Genomic DNA, 19,905 nt, shown 5'->3' on the forward strand with positions numbered 1-19,905 from the left:
CTTGATGATGGCTCGATACTCCAATTTTTCGATTTTCACAATTTCGGTGGACATCTTCATTCTTTTAATTCATTGCATAAATCTGGTTTACTTTTTTGACCTCAAACTTCATACTGACACTTCTGACGAGTTATTGTTCGTTGCTATGGTAAATGGTAACGCTATAATAATTTTTTTTTTGGCCTAGGCTAACTAGATGCCAATACATCTTCGTAAAGCCATAATCAAATCTTTGAAGCAACAACTATTTAACGGAGCGTTTCCGAGCATGACTCCATAAAAGCATTCCATCTTATTTTGAGGTACTGAGCCTACATCCGAACTTATTCCCATTAATCCTGCAACACCCTGTATTGTAACTATAGCGAAATAAACAAAAAAACACATTTCTATTCCGCAGATTCAGCAGCCGATATCAGACAGGCCCTCTAGAGTTCCTTTCCGCAAGAAATTATGCATTCCTGCCACTCCTCGAGGTATACCGAATACTGCTTTCAGCCCCGGCATAACTCACGGAGTTCTCCAACTCCGCGATCTAGGAAGTCGTGAACATCTCGAATTTTTCCGGCTTTATATCACATCCAAAATGGCGTAGTAACTACTACACACGGTCTTCCCGGCCGACAATCCGCTCAGAAAGAAGAACCCTCACTCTTCCTGAAGTTTCAATTGAAAGTTTCCGCTCTTTGAATTATTCAGTTCCGCAATTACAGAGACTCGAGTTTTTACGAAAAGTACCGTTCGAGGTTTATCTGTTAGGTGGATATGGGAAGGGGGAGGTCTCGATTTATTTCCGGTTTTGATCGTGCTGCTTCCGGCGAGCGGATATTTCTTTACGAAAACAGGGGAATAAAGGATTGTAACACCGTTGTTTACGAAAATTTCGAAATTATCGAGTGAATTTTCAAATTCTTTAGTTATTTCATCAAGAACGTCAAGCTGACGTTTGAGGGAAATTGAAATTAATGATTTGTATAAGAGCCAAATGGATATACGAGGATGTATTGATATCTAGTTAGCCTAGACCAGTTCCATGCATAAAAAAATATTGCGTTACCATAGCAACGAACAATAACTCTTTAGAAGGGTCAGTGTGAAGTTAGAGGTCAAAAACGTAAACCAGAGTTACGCAATAAACTAAAAAAAAGAAGATGTCCACCGAAATTGTGAAAATCGAGAAATTGGAGTATCGAGCCATCATCTAGTACCTACCTGTTTAAAAGGTTTAGGAGGTAAGCAGTTTTACGAAGATATGCTTGATACCCTTGGTGATCTATGTCTTCCGTATGCGACCGTGAAAAATTGGACTGCAAGCTTCAAAAGAGTTAAATTTTCCATTGGAGATGATGACCGATCGGAAAGGCCACTTTTTGTGTCAATCCCCGAAAATATCGATGCAGTTCATGACATGATTTCATCAGACCGTCGAATTGGGCTAAAATGGATATCTGAAGCACTGATTATTTCACGCACGTCAATTTGGACATGAGAAAAATTGCTGCAAAGTGGATCCCCAAATGTTTGAATGTTGACCAAAAGCGTGCAAGGGTAGAAGCATCGACTTCAATATGTGCTCGATTTGAAAGCGATGTAGACTTCTTAAGCCGAATTGTTACTATGTACGAGACTTGGGTACATTTCTACGATCCAGAAACAAAGCAACAATCGATGGAATGGCGACACTCTGGTTCTCCAAGACCTAAGAAGTTTCGTGACCAAAAATCTGCTGGAAATATTCTTGCATCAGTTTTGTGGGATTGCCATGGAGTAATCATGATTGAGTTTTTGGATAATGGTAGAACAATAACCGGAGATTACTATTCGACATTACTGACCACTTTACGGGAAAAAATTAAAGAGAAAAGACGCGGAAAGCCATCCAAAGGTGCTTTGTTTTTGCAGGACAACGCCACTGCACACAAATCTCATGTTGCCATACAAAAAATTCGTGATTTAAGTTTTGAATTACTAGAACACCTCCCTTATTCACCAGATTTGGCTCTATCCGACTAGCATCTCTTTCCTCAACTGAAAAAACGTTTAAAAGGTCGTAAATTTCCTTCCAACCTGGAGGTAATAAAAGCTGTGAAGGTCTGGTTTGCAGAGTAAGAAGAAACAAAGGTCTAGAGACATACCCAGCCTGTATAGGGAGGAGAGAAAAGCAATTAATACTCACTTGAGGTAGTTGAAGTCGATGCTTGAAACATTGCCCATGCATAGTTGTTGGCATAAATCTGGCAAACCCCTCTCCTTACAGCACGGAGTATGATCCAAGCCCTGCGTCAGACAGCTGAAAGTGGCTGGCGCCCAAGGTGCACAAATCATCAAATCGGTAATTTCAGCCGATGCAGTCTCAGTAGGATCGCACAGTTTGTTGATGCAAGGCGGGTGACTGACACCCTTGTCGCGACAGCAAGTCCTGATATCTGGGAGGTTAGGTGCATCACCCACTTCCTTCTGTTGAACCTGCAACAATTGTTGACAATTTTCGCAATTGGACAATCAATCTATTTGCGTCCCTCACCTTTGTCGGAGTCAAAGTCAACGTCCTGACGGCGTAACTTGGCAAACTTGTTCCGTGCTGGTTGACAGCTGTCACTGTCACTTCGTACATGGTGAAGGGAACCAGGTCGTTGATGACGACGGATTTTAGGGGGAATTTGACGTTTAGATGGATGGCGTGGGAGGTTGTGGTCGATATGGCTGTAGGGTTTGCTGAGGACTGATCAGAAGTAGGTGCTATTTCTTCATCGAACGTATGAAGGGATGTGACGTTGACTGAGAAGTGAGTGACGGTTTCAGCGTTCATGTATGGAAACTCCCACATCACTTTGATTGATTTCTCGTTCAGGGCTTCCACTTCCAATTCCTCAGGTTGACTCGGTAGTAACTCTGGAAAAGAAGTCCAATAAAATCAAAACGTTTAATAGTAATAGTAATAGTAATAGTAGTAATAGTAATGTTTATTCATTTGCACACAATTATTGTATAACAATAAAAGGGAAATAAGTCAAACTGAAAGAACAAATTTAAATTGAAGAACAATATTCATAAAATTCTGTAATGTTGTAGGGTTCACAGTCTATGATCAGTTTCCGAACTTCATTCCTAAAAACCTTTTCACTGCCTGTGCTATACGGTACTGTTTGGGTAATCTGTTGTAAAGCTTTAGGGACATAAATTCTGCTTGATGTTGTGACAATGTCAGGTGGCATTTTGGTAGTAAATAGCTATCCATTTTTCTGGTGTTATTCTCATTTTTGAACTTGATGAAAAATTCAGTATGATGGTAAACGAACATTACGCACTTGTAAATATACAGGCCAAACAGGGTCATGAGACCCAGCCTCTTGAAAACACCACGACAGGTTTCTCTCCCTTTCATTCCACAAATTGTTCTGATTGCCCACTTTTGGTCTATAAAGATTTTGTTTGCTAGAGAACTGCTCCCCCAGAAAACAACACCATACATCATCTGTGACTCAAAGTTCGCAGAGTACACAATCCTCAACACTGACTCATCCAACCGATGTCTCAAAACATTTAATGTATATATAACAGAATGTAGACGCTTACTAAGGGATTTGCAATGAGTTTCCCATTTCATGTCACTATCAATGTAGAGTCCAAGGAATTTTGTCGAGGCGTTCACAGATATCTGTTGCCCATTTACTGAAACCGTACTTGGAAATGAGGTATTGGGTTTCTTGGTATGGAAAAATACTGCCTCGGTCTTTTCCATGTTCAGCTTTATTCGATTCAAATCGCACCATTCAATTACTTGTTTCAAGTAAGTTTGAGCAGATGTAATCACTCTTTCTATATTATGATCTATTGCGGTGAAATTTGAATCGTCTGCATACAGAAGAACAAGCAAGATCTTAAGGAAATCGGGTAGATCATTTATATAAATGAGAAACAGAAGTGGTCCCATTATGCTACCTTGTGGGACTCCAGTGTGAGTCCGGACCTCCCCCGAAACGACGAAAGCACCATCCCCACCAATCACCGTTCTCTGAACTCGATCTTTCAAATATGACTCTATCAGTTTAAGCTGATTGTCTCGAATTCCATAGGCTTCCAGCTTTCTCAATAAAATGCTATGGTCAACACAGTCAAAAGCTTTGGAAAAATCTATGAAAACACTCAATGGTATATCTCCATCCTCCAAAGCATTCATAATGATCTTTACAAGGCTGAAAATTGCGGTCTCGGTGTTTCGGTTTTTCAGAAATCCATGTTGATGTGGAGAAAAAATCCCAAACTTTTTGAAAAATTTCATCATCCTATTTGAAAGTATTTTTTCAAATATCTTTGAGAAACTCGTTAAGATACTTATGGGGCGGTAATTTGATAGATCCTCTTTATCACCTTTTTTGAACAGTGGTTTGATTATCGCAATCTTGAGGGAGTCCGGAAACACACCCTCCATATATGCTTGATTTACTAGTCGACAGAGTGGTTTAACGATGGAAGAAATAGAGTGCTTCAGAACCCTAATCGGTATGTTATCATGTCCGCAAGAGTTTTTGGTCTTAATAGATTTAATTGTACTGATGAGTTCTTCCTCTGACACATCAAACATATAGAAAGATTTTTCGTTGCAAACAATGTTTGGAAATGGTGGATTTTTCTGCGTTCTTTCATGCTGTGGGGTGGCATCTCTGAAAAATTTATTGAATCTGTCAGCTAACTTTTTGGGATCCCCAGAAGGCAGGGTGGCTTGATTAGTTCTTCTATCATATCCAGTAAGAGATTTTACAATTTGCCAAACCTTTCTTGTTTTGTTTTCTGATTTTTTTATTTGGTCACCATAATAATGTCTTTTATAATTTCTGATAGCGTCGTCATATTTTCTCTTCAATGCCTTATATTCTTTCAAATATGAGGAGTTTACACTAGATATAGTGAACAATATATCTAGTTGATTTTTTAATTTTTTTTTTTCAACATTTTGTTTATGTTTACATGTTTGTGTTATTGTGATGTTTTTATATGGAAAATTTGCATCAAATATCTCACTGTATTTCGAAGTAAAAGCATTCCATCTTGAATTTATGTCATCTGAGGCAGCATTTATAATATTTTCCCAATTTACCCTGGATAATTCAATACTGAAATTTTCAAGTGATCTGTGATTTATGGTTCTAATCTTAATTCTTTGCAACTCTAGGTTCTGTCGAGCAGTACATGGGAATGTGAACTTTTGGGCTAGGTGATCTGAAGTATGTGACTGTAATACAGATACTGAGCCTCCTTCAATGTTAGTTAGAATATTATCAAGGCAGGTTTGCGAATGGGCAGTTATACACGAGGAAAAAAGGAAATGTAGGCCCTGTTCCAGTATGCCTGGTTGGATGGAATCAACATAATTTATACAATACGAAAAATGAAACAACCCCATGAACCTGTATAATGCATGAATATCGTTCGGGAAATCTTGAGGGACGTAACTCTAACATTTTCCGCACTACTCTACTCCATCCAAGATGCGAATCTAACGGTGAAATCGCGGATACACAATTCCGAATCCGGGACTCGCTTCTCAAGGAACAAACTACTCGCAGTCTGAATTGTAGGGGCGTGTGCAAATATTAATTTCATTCTCTGTTGACTTTCCTGCAACTGAGTGCCTCGTTCTCGCCTGGAAAGCAGCTCAAGTGGGACTTTTAGTAGATGTCTGCAGCGTCGTAGTCAGAGTCGAAACGACGATTCAAGTGGTTTCACCTGGATCTATTCATTCGGTACATAGCGTTGATCTACTGCTAATGTTATCTCCCAGAACTGTCGGAATAATTGTCTAAGCGAATAATTTCGGTCTTTAATGGATTCAGCAACCATTCCGAGGCTCGTGTGTAAAGTATATTTGAGTAGCACCTATTATAAGGGAAGGGAGGACGCATAAGGGCATTCACTTTCTCCAGGACCGTCAAAAATCGCAACAAAATAGTTATTTTTGTACCAAAGACGAAGAACTGTCAAGTTGCAAATTGATAACCGAGGCGTAGCCGAGGATATCAAGCAGGCAAGTCAATATAGACAGTTTTTTGTCGAGGTGAATATTGAATTTTTTCGTCGACCTCATATACCTTTAAGAAAGTAAGTACTCATTTGTGTGCTGTAAATCCAACCTGAACGTAATTGCAGTTGCCGATTTCCCCATCTCTGGAGGAGTGTTATTCATGAACACTAATATTCAAACCACGTTCTTAATTCATTCGTAAAATCTAGCAGATATCTTAAAGAATTTGATAAAAGCAACTGCCACAGGCACTGTGTTTTTATCAAATCCTGGTTATCGGAAATGATTGATCGCCATTGTCGTATTTGTTTCTACGCGACGAAAAGTGTTTACGGACGAAAAGTGTTTACGGACGAAAAGTATCTGATTCGGACGAAAAACACTACTTGCCTTAAAAAAAATTCATTCACTCATTAATTGTTGTATCCCGTTACCGGGAATAAATCTACAAAAAGACCTAAAAAACAGAACAGACTTATAATTTCTTAGGGCTAATTGCGACTGTGTGCCCTCCTGTGACTGAAGAGACCCAACCGTGACCTACAGATCCTTCCATCACTCCGGGCATGGATAGTCACCAACCAGATCTGGCCTCCGCTGTATTCTTCTCAAGTCTCCATTATAACTGTGCACCATAGACCTCCACTGTGACCTGTATAACGCTAGTTGTTCCCAGTTATAATTGGCATTAATTGATTTTAGGGATTGATGTAGTATATCCTTAAACCGCTTATACTGGCCTCCTGGTTTCCGAGCACCCTCTGTGAATTCACCATACAGAGCTATTTTGGGGAGTCTTGTGTCTTGCATCCTCAGAATGTGGCCGCTCCATCTGAATCGGGCCCTCGTTACTTGAGTCTCAATTGTTGTACAACTCCCGCGTTGCAAGACTTCTGCATTCGAAACTTTGTGGCACCAACTGATGTGCATTATCTGTCTTAGATGACGTTGTTGCGTTTGTTCAAGCTGTTTAATATGTCGCCTGTAAGGAGTCCAGCTTTCGCTTCCGTAAAGAAGCGTGAGGAGGACGACTTCTTTGTAAACAGCTGCCTTGGTCTTCAAAAATATACAACTTTTCGTTTGGAAGTTAGGACGTTACGTTCATCCAGGTTTTATTGGAATAATTATGTACATTTTCTGTCGATAAAATATAGAAAAGTGCTTATTAACGGGCTTCTCCGAATTCAGAAATGAAAAAACCCATGTCAGAGGATAAAGATTCAAAATCTCGTGAAAAAATTAATTTTGAATCTACCAAGTTGAATAACGCGAATAGTCCATGAGGCCTGTCAAATATTGGTGAATACAGGGCGTTTTCAAAGGTGAGACTTCTTTTTTACAAAAGGTAGAACTCATCAAAATAAGTCGTTTCTCCAAAAATTGTCTATATAAAATATTCAAGATGGCTGAGATACAACCCCTAGAAGTTCGACAAAATTTCATTGAATTTCAAGTACGGGACTGTGGAAGGTGACTCCGACATCGCAAAAACAAAACAAAACACAAACATATGGCTGAACAATGAATGGTTCAGTACCAAGTTCATCGGATTAGATGCATCAGGTCACTTTTGAGAGAATCATAATTGTTGTATCGTGCAATTTAAGGTGAAAAAAAAAATAGAAAATCGAGGCAGTATTTTGAAAGTGCTTATGTTAGTTATGATGAAAAAGTGCCATTTTTACGACGATTGTTGGAATGTTCGAACAAGAAGATTGTGGTGCCCATTGTGAAAAAATTCGTGAATAATTTAGACGAATTTTATTGGTGAGATTTTGAAGTATATTCTATTTTTTACACTTGCGTCCTAAGTCTCTTCTGTCAGTTGGTATGGAAATGAGCCATTTCATAAAATCGTGTAATTTACTCAAAAATAATGAGAACAATACGGAAATCCTAAAAGTTTCCATTTTCATTATCACGTAAATATCGAACGAACCAATATCCTAAACGAAACCACGTGGTCAAATCGGGAGATAAGTTTATTACCACTGTTTTGCGATAATTTAATCAACAAACGGTATAGGGTCGTATTAGGATCTATTTCAGTAATCATTTTCAATTTTTTTCAACTTTGTAAAGTTTTGTTTGGGTGATTTATGGTGAAACGCTTCATTTTGACCAGTTCTACCTTCTATTGAAAAAGCCTCATCTTCAAATACATCCTGTGTACAGGGTGGACAAAATTCGTTGTCTACTGAGGGGATCTCGAGAACCATAGCAACTAGAAGAAAACGGATGACACATTCTCGAGCTCTTTTTTCATGACTAATCCAAATCTGAGAACAGAATCGGCCTATCAATTTTAGATTTCGAGTTATAAACAAAAATTGAGATTTTGACGATAACGAAAAGTTCTCATAACTTTTTTGTCTTTGAAGTTACAGATCTGAAACTTGAACCTTCTCAGGCACTCTCATACGTAGAATCTACTGACAAAAGACTTTTCCCAATTCAAAAATAACAAATTCAATAAAAGTTTGCATTTAAAAAAATGGAAGTTCACCCAATGATTCGAAATGAGAAAATATTTTGAGCTCATCAGTGGATTCTACTTAAAAGAGTGCCTCCAGAAGTTTCAAGTTTCAGATTTGTAACTTCAAAGACAAAAAAGTTATGAGAAATTTACGAAATTGTCAAAGTCAAAAACGAAGTTTCGTAGGAGGCTGCGGTTTTCACCATTCTTTGTTTCTCCGAAATTGGGCTTGGAAATGTGTCATCAGTTTTCTTCTAGCTACTATAATTCTCGAGATCCTCTCAGTAGACAACGAATTTAGCCCATCCTGTACATTTTGTACCTCCAACATGATTATTGTTGAAAGAAAAGAAGAGACTTCTGACTTAAACGTATCGTAGCGACGCTTCCACAAGTCCATTCATTCTACAGACCTGTATCCACCAACCCCCCTGCAATTCTGTCGACAGAACTCTCCAGAAATTTATCGGTCGAAAGAAATCTTTTCATCGCCGACAAAAGACGATGTTCGGATTGATTAGGGGCGTACATTAATAGAATCAATCCTGCTAAAATCGGAGTAAAACGCCAGAAACTCCTCACATTAATGACGTCCTCTCCAAAGGGGCGACCCTCTAAGCTGGAAGCTATGAACATAAATTTCGATTAGGGAAAAAAACCGTTCCGACTGGCGATGTGAATGGAAATGAAGCTGGATCCGGAACATCGATCTCAATATTATCTTCTCTCTTAATTCTGCGAACGTCACTCGAAACGGCATTTTTGCAGTCTTAATTTGTGATTCCAGTGCAGTAATACGGAGGAATGGAGTTCTGATGAGGTCCTGGGGGGATTATGTGGGGAAAGGTGATAATATAAATTTTGCTGTTCCATTTTCGAGTCCCCCCCTGGAAATTAGAAGAATGGAATGTTTCTAAATCCATTTTGAATAATAATCCCTAATCCGCTAATTCGCTCATTCAATTATTATCGAATTAATCGGTGAATCTCTCAGGTCCTTGATTTTATTCATAAATATAACCGAAAATCTCAATCGGATCGGGGAAGTATAACAGGAGATATCGCAGATTGAAATTTCCAATTTTTTGAAAAATGCCATTTTGACGATGAAAATCTAAACGGATAGAGATAGGCTTTAAAAATTGCTTGCAATAGATTCAGCGTGTTTGAAAACCCATACTTTTATACCAAACTTTTCAATATCTGACACTGTTTAGGAGAAAATAATTTTTTTTGTTTTTCCACCTTTCATTTTCGAGTTGACTTTGAAGAGCTCTCTGGAGTGCAATTCTTTATTGAATCATGAATTGTTTGGTTTTCAACAATCTTCAAAACAAATTGTATACACTCCATATCCTGGGACAGTAATAGAATATCCTGATTTTCAGACAGAGTAGCAAATACGTCAATTTAGGGGGGTCTAACCCCTTGCTCATTTTTGACCCAAAAAATTGACATTTTCGAAATCGAGTTTTTATGCTAGGGTGGAAGCCTAGGCAACGCTGATTATATACCTGCAAATCCCATTTGGATCAGACGAATATAACAGAAGATATCGCAGATTGAAATTTGCAATTTTTTGAAAAATGCCATTTCTACGATGAAAATCTAAACGGATAGAGATAGGCTTTCGAAATTGCTTGCAATAGATTAAGCGTGTTCGAAAACCTATATTTTCATACCAAACTTTCCAATATCTGACACTGTTTAGGAGAAAATAATTTATTTTGATTTTCCACTTTTCATTTTCGAGTTGACTTTGAAGAGCTCTCTGGAGTGCAATTCTTAATTGAATCATGAACTGTTTGGTTTTCTACAATCTTCAAAACAAATTGTACGCACTCCATATCCTAGGACAATAATAGAATATCCTGATTTTCAGACAGAGTAGCAAATAGGTCAATTTAGGGGGGTCTAACCCCTTGCTCATTTTTGACCCGAAAAATCGACATTTTCGAAATCGAGTTTTTATGCTAGGGTGGAAGCCTAGGCAACGCTGATTATAAAACTGCAAATGCCATTTGGATCAGACGAATATAACAGAAGATATCGCAGATTGAAATTTGCAATTTTTTGAAAAATGCCATTTCGACGACGAAAATCTAAACGGATAGAGATAGGCTTTCGAAATTGCTTGCAATAGATTAAGCGTGTTCGAAAACCTATATTTTCATACCAAACTTTCCAATATCTGACACTGTTTAGGAGAAAATAATTTTTTTTGATTTTCCACTTTTCATTTTCGAGTTGACTTTGAAGAGCTCTCTGGAGTGCAATTCTTAATTGAATCATGAACTGTTTGGTTTTCTACAATCTTCAAAACAAATTGTACGCACTCCATATCCTAGGACAATAATAGAATATCCTGATTTTCAGACAGAGTAGCAAATAGGTCAATTTAGGGGGGTCTAACCCCTTGCTCATTTTTGACCCGAAAAATCGACATTTTCGAAATCGAGTTTTTATGCTAGGGTGGAAGCCTAGGCAACGCTGATTATAAAACTGCAAATGCCATTTGGATCAGACGAATATAACAGAAGATATCGCAGATTGAAATTTGCAATTTTTTGAAAAATGCCATTTCGACGACGAAAATCTAAACGGATAGAGATGGGCTTTCGAAATTGCTTGCAATAGATTAAGCGTGTTCGAAAACCTATATTTTCATACCAAACTTTCCAATATCTGACACTGTTCAGGAGAAAATAATTTTTTTTGATTTTCCACTTTTCATTTTCGAGTTGACTTTGAAGAGCTCTCTGGAGTGCAATTCTCAATTGAATCATGAACTGTTTGGTTTTCTACAATCTTCAAAACAAATTGTACGCACTCCATATCCAAGGACAGTAATAGAATATCCTGATTTTCAGACAGAGTAGCAAATAGGTCAATTTAGGGGGGTCTAACCCCTTGCTCATTTTTGACCCAAAAAATCGACATTTTCGAAATCGAGTTTTTATGCTAGGGTGGAAGCCTAGGCAACGCTGATTATAAAACTGCAAATCCCATTTGGATCAGACGAATATAACAGAAGATATCGCAGATTGAAATTTGCAATTTTTTGAAAAATGCCATTTCGACGACGAAAATCTAAACGGATAGAGATAGGCTTTCGAAATTGCTTGCAATAGATTAAGCGTGTTCAAAAACCTATATTTTCATACCAAACTTTCCAATATCTGACACTGTTTAGGAGAAAATAATTTTTTTTGATTTTCCACTTTTCATTTTCGAGTTGACTTTGAAGAGCTCTCTGGAGTGCAATTCTCAATTGAATCATGAACTGTTTGGTTTTCTACAATCTTCAAAACAAATTGTACGCACTCCATATCCAAGGACAGTAATAGAATATCCTGATTTTCAGACAGAGTAGCAAATAGGTCAATTTAGGGGGTTCTAACCCCTTGCTCATTTTTGACCCAAAAAATCGACATTTTCGAAATCGAGTTTTTATGCTAGGGTGGAAGCCTAGGCAACGCTGATTATATAACTTCAAATCCTATTTGGAACAGGCGAATATAACAGAAGATATCGCAGATTGAAATTTGCAATTTTTTGAAAAATGCCATTTCGACGACGAAAATCTAAACGGATAGAGATAGGCTTTCGAAATTGCTTGCAATAGATTAAGCGTGTTCGAAAACCTATATTTTCATACCAAACTTTCCAATATCTGACATTGTTTAGGAGAAAATAATTTTTTTGTTTTTCCACTTTTCATTTTCGAGTTGACTTTGAAGAGCTCTCTGGAGTGCAATTCTTTATTGAATCATGAATTGTTTGGTTTTCAACAATCTTCAAAACAAATTGTATACACTCCATATCCTGGGACAGTAATAGAATATCCTGATTTTCAGACAGAGTAGCAAATACGTCAATTTAGGGGGGTCTAACCCCTTGCTCATTTTTGACCCAAAAAATCGAAATTTTCGAAATCGAGTTTTTATGCTAGGGTGGAAGCCTAGGCAACGCTGATTATATAACTGCAAATCCCATTTGGAACAGGCGAATATAACAGGAGATATCGCAGATTGAAAAGTGCAATTTTTTGAAAAATGCCATTTCGACGACGAAAATCTAAACGGATAGAGATAAGCTTTCGAAATTGCTTGCAATAGATTGAGCGTGTTCGAAAACCTATATTTTCATACCAAACTTTCCAATATCTGACACTGTTTAGGAGAAAATAATTTTTTTTGATTTTCCACTTTTCATTTTCGAGTTGACTTTGAAGAGCTCTCTGGAGTGCAATTCTTTATTGAATCATGAATTGTTTGGTTTTCAACAATCTTCAAAACAAATTGTATACACTCCATATCCTGGGACAGTAAAAGAATATCCTGATTTTCAGACAGAGTAGCAAATACGTCAATTTAGGGGGGTCTAACCCCTTGCTCATTTTTGACCCAAAAAATCGAGATTTTCGAAATCGAGTTTTTGTGCTGAGATGAAAGCCTAGGCAACGCTGATTACAGAACCGGAAATCTCAATAGGATCGGAGGAGTATAACAGGAGATATCGCAGATTGAAATTTCCAATTTTTTGAAAAATGCCATTTTGACGATGAAAATCTAAACGGATAGAGATAGGCTGGGTGATATCTTGTGTACGAAAAAGATTAATCAATCATAAGAAAACTATATTCCGAATTCATTTCATTCGATAAGACCGTCCAGGTATAGTTTTTCAATAGCCTGTATTTTTCAAACCGAGCCGGTTCGGAAAAAATGGTAAGGGAAGAAAGTGTTCCTTTTGACCCCAAGAATTTACTGTTAATATATTTGTACGATTCAAAGAGAATTGAAAACCGCTTTCATTCAACCGATATTCCATCGTTTGACATATATTCATGAGATATGGGGAGACAATGTACAATTTTGCTCACCTATACCCTCCACTATGCATGCCAATGTTTGTTCCGTGTAAGCTGAACAGGAAAAGTGCGTTTTTATGTTATCTGTGATTTCCGTGTAAGATCCTCTACAAACGTCCTGGCAGATGTCTGGAACCCTCTCCTGTATACAGCAGGGCACGTGATTCCTTCCATCAGCCATACATTTGACTATGGATGGAAAATCCGTCTCGCAGTTTTCAGGATCCTGACCAGTGCTACCTGCGAATTAATAATCGTAAAATTTCTCTTGAATTTCCCATGGGATTTAGAAAGCACTTATGCATATTTTCATAGAAAAACTTAATTTTTTAGAATTCTAGTTAGGAAGACACCAAAATGTCATCATACTTTCAGAGATATAGCTGATTACATCGAACTCATGCATCGCTTACAAACATCAACATATGTACCTTCTAATATGCTCTGGATGTTACAAAATCCAAGACAATTGGAGGACACATTCCTCATTTGACAGCAGTCTGTGTAGTTGTGATTTCTGCTACTGAATGGAGTCTTCGGTTCCAAGGATGAATCAGTCATATTGGCTGGGGGAAGAAGTGCTTTGGACAGAACTGTAAGGAAATATTGGTAAGTGTCTGTGAAAATCTGTGAAAAGCAAGGAGAAATACAAAATTTACAGCTCAACAGTGAGATATGAAGTAAATTGGCTAATTTCAGACATTCCTCATACGAATTATAGCATAAAAAAAAGAGGCAGTGATTAACTGGATATCACCTGCGAAAAAATTAGATTTACTTTTTCTACCTAATTTTTTTTTGACAGGCTGTGGGTGTAGATGCAGTATAATGCCATATACATCTCTGATATCAAATATTTATATTTACGAAACTGTCAATACCTGGTTAAAACGTTTTAGAGTACATCGTTTCAATACGCTGTGAATCAATAGGAATATTATTAATTAATTGGCATTTCGCGTAATTAGCCAGTCCTTGTTTAACTGTCTCTCATCAACAACTCAATGGTTTCATTTGTAGTTCACTGAACATGTACATGCAATAATTTATGGTCACATGGCCGACTGGATTATTCTGTATGAGATCGGAATAATTTTTTTTGTAGTCGTGAATCGCGAGGATGGAAATTTTCATTACCTAAAGTTCGTAATGCGTGAACCTATAATTAGTAGAAAAGAAATAATAACTCACCACTTAATTTATGGAAACTTCGGACAATGGGATTGCTGTTCACTTCACAAACGTATATTCCAGAATCAGTCGGTTTTGCTTGTTTTATCAACAACACCCATACGTCTCCTCCTGATGGTACAGAGGTTTCTTCCATGGACTCTGGAAAGATAACAGAGAAATGTTAACTGTAATTTCAAAGGGGCTTTTTCAAGATCGAAGCACAATAGCCCACAACTATACGAGGATGTATTGATATCTAGTTAGCCTAGCCGGATTCCATGCATAAAAAAAAAATATTTGAATGTTGACCGAAAGCGTGCAGAGGTAGAAGCATCGCGTTCGATCTGTGCTCAATTTGAAAACGATGTAGACTTCTTAAACCGAATTATTACTATGGATGAGACTTGGGTACATTTCTACGATCCAGAAACAAAGCAACAATCTATGGAATGGCGACACTCTGGTTCTCCCAGACCTAAGAAGTTTCGTGTCCAAAAATCTGCTTGAAAAGTTCTTGCTTCAGTTTTGTGGGATTGCCATGGAGTAATCATGATTGATTTTTTGGATAAGGGTAGAACAATAACTAGAGATTACTATTCGACAATACTGACCACTCAACGAAAAAAAATTCGAGAGAAAAGACGCGGAAAGCTATCCCAAGTTGTTTTGTTTTTGCAGGACAACGCCCCTGCACACGAATCTCATGTTGCCATGCAAAAAATTCGTAATTTAGGGTTTGAATTACTAAAACACTCCCTTAGTCACCAAATTGGGCTCCATCTCTTTCCTCATCTGAAAGAAAGTTTGAAAGGTCGGTGAATTACTAGAACACCCCCTTTATTCACCAGATTTTGCTCCATCCAACTATCATCTCTTTCCCCAACTGAAAAAAAGTTTAAAAGGTCTTAAATTCTCTTCCAACGAGGAGCTAATAAAAGCTGTGGAGGTCTGCTTGGCAGAGCAAGAAGAAACATTTTTTGAAAGGTCCAGAGACGTTGCAGGTTCGCTGTGATAAATGAATCCAATTAAGAGGAGAATATGTTGAGTAATAAAATATTTTGACATTGAAGTTTTGTTTGGTTCTATAGTGGGCTAAGAATTTTTCGATATATCCTCGTACATGCCGTCAAACAAGATGAATCTACTATTTCAGCTCTTCCCGGACACCATCGAATAATTCTTAAGATGTTCGGTGGAAGCAGCCAGTACTGAAGAAATAAAATTCAGTCTACCAAGCACCGGAATTTTTTCATCTGAGAGATGCCCATATCAATTCCTCTTAACCAAAACCTGAGCTCCTTCGCGATCGTTTATCTCCAAGAAAAAGATCCACCCTTCATCGAAATCAAATTAAGGAATTTAATCGTATACAGAAAGGGGCCTACGATACCCGTCTCGAATAAAAATCAGATCTCCATAAGGGCCGGCGGACAGGCACAGGGCCAAATCAATTACTAAGAAAGTTGAGTCAGTTTCCCCCCGCTGGATAATGAAATTCACCCCAAGATGCTGTCAAAATAAAACGGAGGAATGCTATACGGCTTCTGTTTCTTGGCCTTTGTTACCGAGATGATTCGATTTCAGACTTATTTCGAGAGAGTCTGCTGGAGAGCCATTCAGAGTTGAATGCCAATTATTGAGTTGTGTATTTGACTCATTTTTTTCTCGTGACGGTTAATTAGCATCAACCTATAGGGAAATTTCGCTGGTTGGTTCGAAGGGAGAGTTTGTATTATATATTTGAGAGAATGGAATTCTTGTGACTTATTCAGGAACAGAATGAATTGAATTTTATGAAGGGCACGTAAATTATAGGCTTCAAATACGGAAGTAGCTGATGATTTCCATAATTATACCCCAACCATAAGAAATCCTTTACAATAACTACTCCTTAATCAATCTATTTCATGGTCCAAGCAGGTACAGAAAGAACCGATTGGCTATCCACCTGCTTTAGCTGATTTAGGATAGATTTGCAGAAAGTAGTTGGGGAGCCGACGATGTTACTCGACTCTAGTTTAAATTCAACACCTACTGCCGAAGCACTCCGCTGGCGCGGATACTCAGGGGGTGCGGAAAGCACTTTGGAGTGGCGAAAAACTTCCTTCATCCTATACCACCCCGGGTTAAGTTCCACCCCTACTGCGGAAGCACCCTGCTGGCGTGGATACTCAGGAGGTGAGGAAAGCACCTTGGAGTGGCTAACCCTCTTTCCTACCTCGTTTGTCCGATGCTCACCACTGCTGTTATCGAAGAACCCCGCTGGCGTGGATACTCAGGGGGTGAAGGACGCATCTAGGGGTGTGTTTCCTTGTACGAGTCGACAAATATTATTTGTGTACGTTGATTTTGACTTTCACTGGTTGTCGCTAACACCCCAGCCACCGAGGAACCTTGTCTTCGGCTCGTAGCTACCAGGGTACGTTTGCTATTTTCCCTTAAAAAATAGCTGGTGCTCGAGTACACCGAGAAAACGTCGTTACAATCTACAGAACATTTCTGACACTAACTAACTTGATGTAGTATCCACTAAGATGAGGCTCAATGGTAAAATGGTATGAGATGTTTTGAAAGTAAAATTGATAATTATTGTCGTTGTACTGCAACCAACCAGCGCCTTTTAAAAAAATGAGATACATAGCCTCATGCGGGTACAGAAAACCACATTCTTCAACAGCCATTCAATCCTGTTTGAAATAATCAAAAAAATGGTTCATTATACGTACGAAAACACAAACCGACCCCTTATGTTGCCAATCTCAATTCGCCTAACCGCAGAAAATGCCGTAGTCCATTAGTTATTTCGATGATAAATTTCCTGCAATTTCTTGGTGTGGTTCAAATTCGAAAGGGTAAAACATTCATCTGGTGCCAGTGCTTTGTAATTAATTTTCCCTCGAAAGCGCCCAACCCTTCAGCTTAAAAACAATGAAATGTGAAGTACATCCTAGCGACAAATTGGGCCAGACGGTTTTTTTTGATGCTGCGATGTTTCTGGACGTTGCCGAGGTTCAATATAAAATAAAAAATCCGGAAACAGTTCATTTCTTGATAATAGAAAAGCAATCAGTCACAAATTCTGCGAATATGAGGCGTATCGACGTTTTTCATATTTCCAGGAAAGCGTTTTCTGAGACTACAATAGTTTGCAAAGGTGGAATCGTGTTTATTCTGTTAGAATGACCTAGATCGATCAGTGTATTTGAGAATGAAGCAATTTCCCAATTGTAGGTATAAGATACACGACACTGTTGTTTACGCAGGGTATTTACTGAAGGTGCAGCAAAATGCAGGAGACCAGGTCAGGGATCTGATGACAGAATATAGTATATAACATTACGAGCAAGGTAGGAGGGTTTTTCCTGGCAAATGGAGGAACTGACGAGCCGCAGGCGAGTCAGTTACCTCCTTGAGCCAGTAAAACCCGTTACCTTGCGTGTATTGTTTTATATTTTATTTGTTTCTCATTTGTAAAAAAGTTAGATAAATTCCAAAAAAATCTCAATAATTTGTCGCAAATGTCGTAAGCTATGGAAGCGTTGCCATGAACATGTCTGTTTATTTTTCTTTACATTTATTTTGGCGAAAGCGAAAATAAATGTACCAAAAGAAATTATTGAGGCAGCCAGCAGGTAGCTTCAAGTTTATTACCTGCAAAATCAGCTTCAAGTTACGAGCGAGAATACGACGACTTCAAAAAGTGGCAAAGCAAAAAAAGTGTGATTGGGGTAACTGAAGATGTTTTGTAAATCTACTTGAATCAACTATGAGCTAGATTCAGCCCAAATACTTTATGGGCAAAATGGTCTATGCTGATAAGCTGCTTGGAAATGAAAGAAAATGCCCCTGTTCGCAGGTTTGTTTTTCTCAAAAAATTTATGGAAAAATATGACTTTTAGTTGTCATTTGCAGCTTTCAAAAGGTAATAGCGTTTCTGAAACGAAAAAATGAGCGTTATACGCCAAAAAAGACCAAGGTATTAAGTAAAGAAGAGGCTGAACAATTTCTTTTACATGCTCCTGATGACCAGTGGTTGCTGGCGAAAATTGTAACAATATTTGGGATTTTTGGATGTTGTCGATGTGACAAAATTCTCTCCTTAAACATGAATGATGTAGAAGATATGGGAAAATACGTTATTGTGACATTGCGGCAAACAAAAAATTTAACAACAAGAAAATTCACCTTAACCGATGATGGCTGCATCTTCAAGCCCTGCAGAAAGCCTAAGATTTTTTTTGACATACCGACATAGAAAGTGCATTTCCCTTAATGCTGGCCAGCACACTATTGGTGGTGTCCCAAAGCAAATAGCGAAATATTTAGGTTTAAAAGACCCAGAGTTATACACCGGCCACTCTCTTCGCAGACCTGGAGCCACTATGGTTGCGGATTCGGGTGGAGATATTTTAGCACTAAAGCGTGCAGGAGGGTGGAAGAGCACCGAAATTGCGATGAGTTATGTCGATGATTCGGTCAACAAAAAAATCGAAATGTCTAGCAAATTATTTGGTAGTAAGGAGAGTACAAATGTTCTGCAGTCCTCGAGTTCAGCAGTTTCTGGGTCAACAGATGGTTCATCATCATCAGTATCAACTCTTTCATCATCAAAAATCTGTGGTACTGGAAATAATAATTGTACCATGATTTTCAACATATATGACGATAAAACGAAATTTTCTAATGTAAATAATACTACTAACTTGTGAAAATTTTGCAAGTTAACTGTCAGTTCTACAAGTTAATGACTTGATAAAATGAACTTTCTTGATTAATATTGTGTTTTTGAAAACTGACGTTTACAAATGAGAAACAAATAAAATTGTTAAAACGCTGATCATCAGTAATAGTTTTCTATCATGTTTTAGTCCCGAATCCAGCAGACTTCACCTCTGAATAATAACACGATACCAACAAACCCATCGAAGGAATCCCAATACTTCAAAATTAAAAGACAAAAGCTGCTTTATTGACTTCCAAATCCCCCACTGAACGAACTCCCTGCATCTGATGAATCTAATAGGGGGATCGAAATTGAACATTCCGATGTAAAGCAGTCCTTATATCCGACGATGGTTTGAACTCCGATAAAATTTCGAAAGAAGCATATTCTCGATCTGATTCCTCCTCCCTGCTGCAAGTTGATCCCCTTGAAGGTCACGATGGATGCTCGATATGAATTTCTATGTCGGAATCCTATCCGTTCGAGAAGTTCGCTCGTGTAATTAAAAAGTTTTCGGATCCACAAAAGCCGAGAGCTTCGGGTAAGCGATGACATTGGATCAATCCGGTTCAAACGTTAACTTTCGGTGTGGTGGCGTCCCTTTGTGCTTTACCCATTAAATATTACGGTTATTAGAG

At 38.1% G+C, this 19,905-nt stretch overlaps 1 protein-coding gene across 2 annotated transcripts in view; it reads right to left on the reverse strand.

Annotated features, from left to right (window-relative positions):
• LOC123316343 (Ig-like and fibronectin type-III domain-containing protein 1) overlaps positions 1 to 19,905 on the reverse strand; it is a 180,332-nt gene that overhangs the window by 16,592 nt on the left and 143,835 nt on the right. For both annotated transcript variants that reach the window (XM_044902373.1, XM_044902372.1), the window contains 5 exons: positions 14,563 to 14,703; positions 13,803 to 13,964; positions 13,384 to 13,611; positions 2,525 to 2,892; positions 2,177 to 2,466 (listed from right to left, as the gene is read on the reverse strand). In XM_044902373.1, coding sequence (XP_044758308.1) covers positions 2,177 to 2,466; positions 2,525 to 2,892; positions 13,384 to 13,611; positions 13,803 to 13,964; positions 14,563 to 14,703 — 1,189 coding nt within the window. The remainder of the gene's footprint in view (positions 1 to 2,176; positions 2,467 to 2,524; positions 2,893 to 13,383; positions 13,612 to 13,802; positions 13,965 to 14,562; positions 14,704 to 19,905) is intronic.

This window comes from Coccinella septempunctata, chromosome 7 (assembly GCF_907165205.1).
Source record: "Coccinella septempunctata chromosome 7, icCocSept1.1, whole genome shotgun sequence".
In the NCBI taxonomy this organism is placed as follows: Eukaryota; Metazoa; Arthropoda; class Insecta; order Coleoptera; family Coccinellidae; genus Coccinella; species Coccinella septempunctata.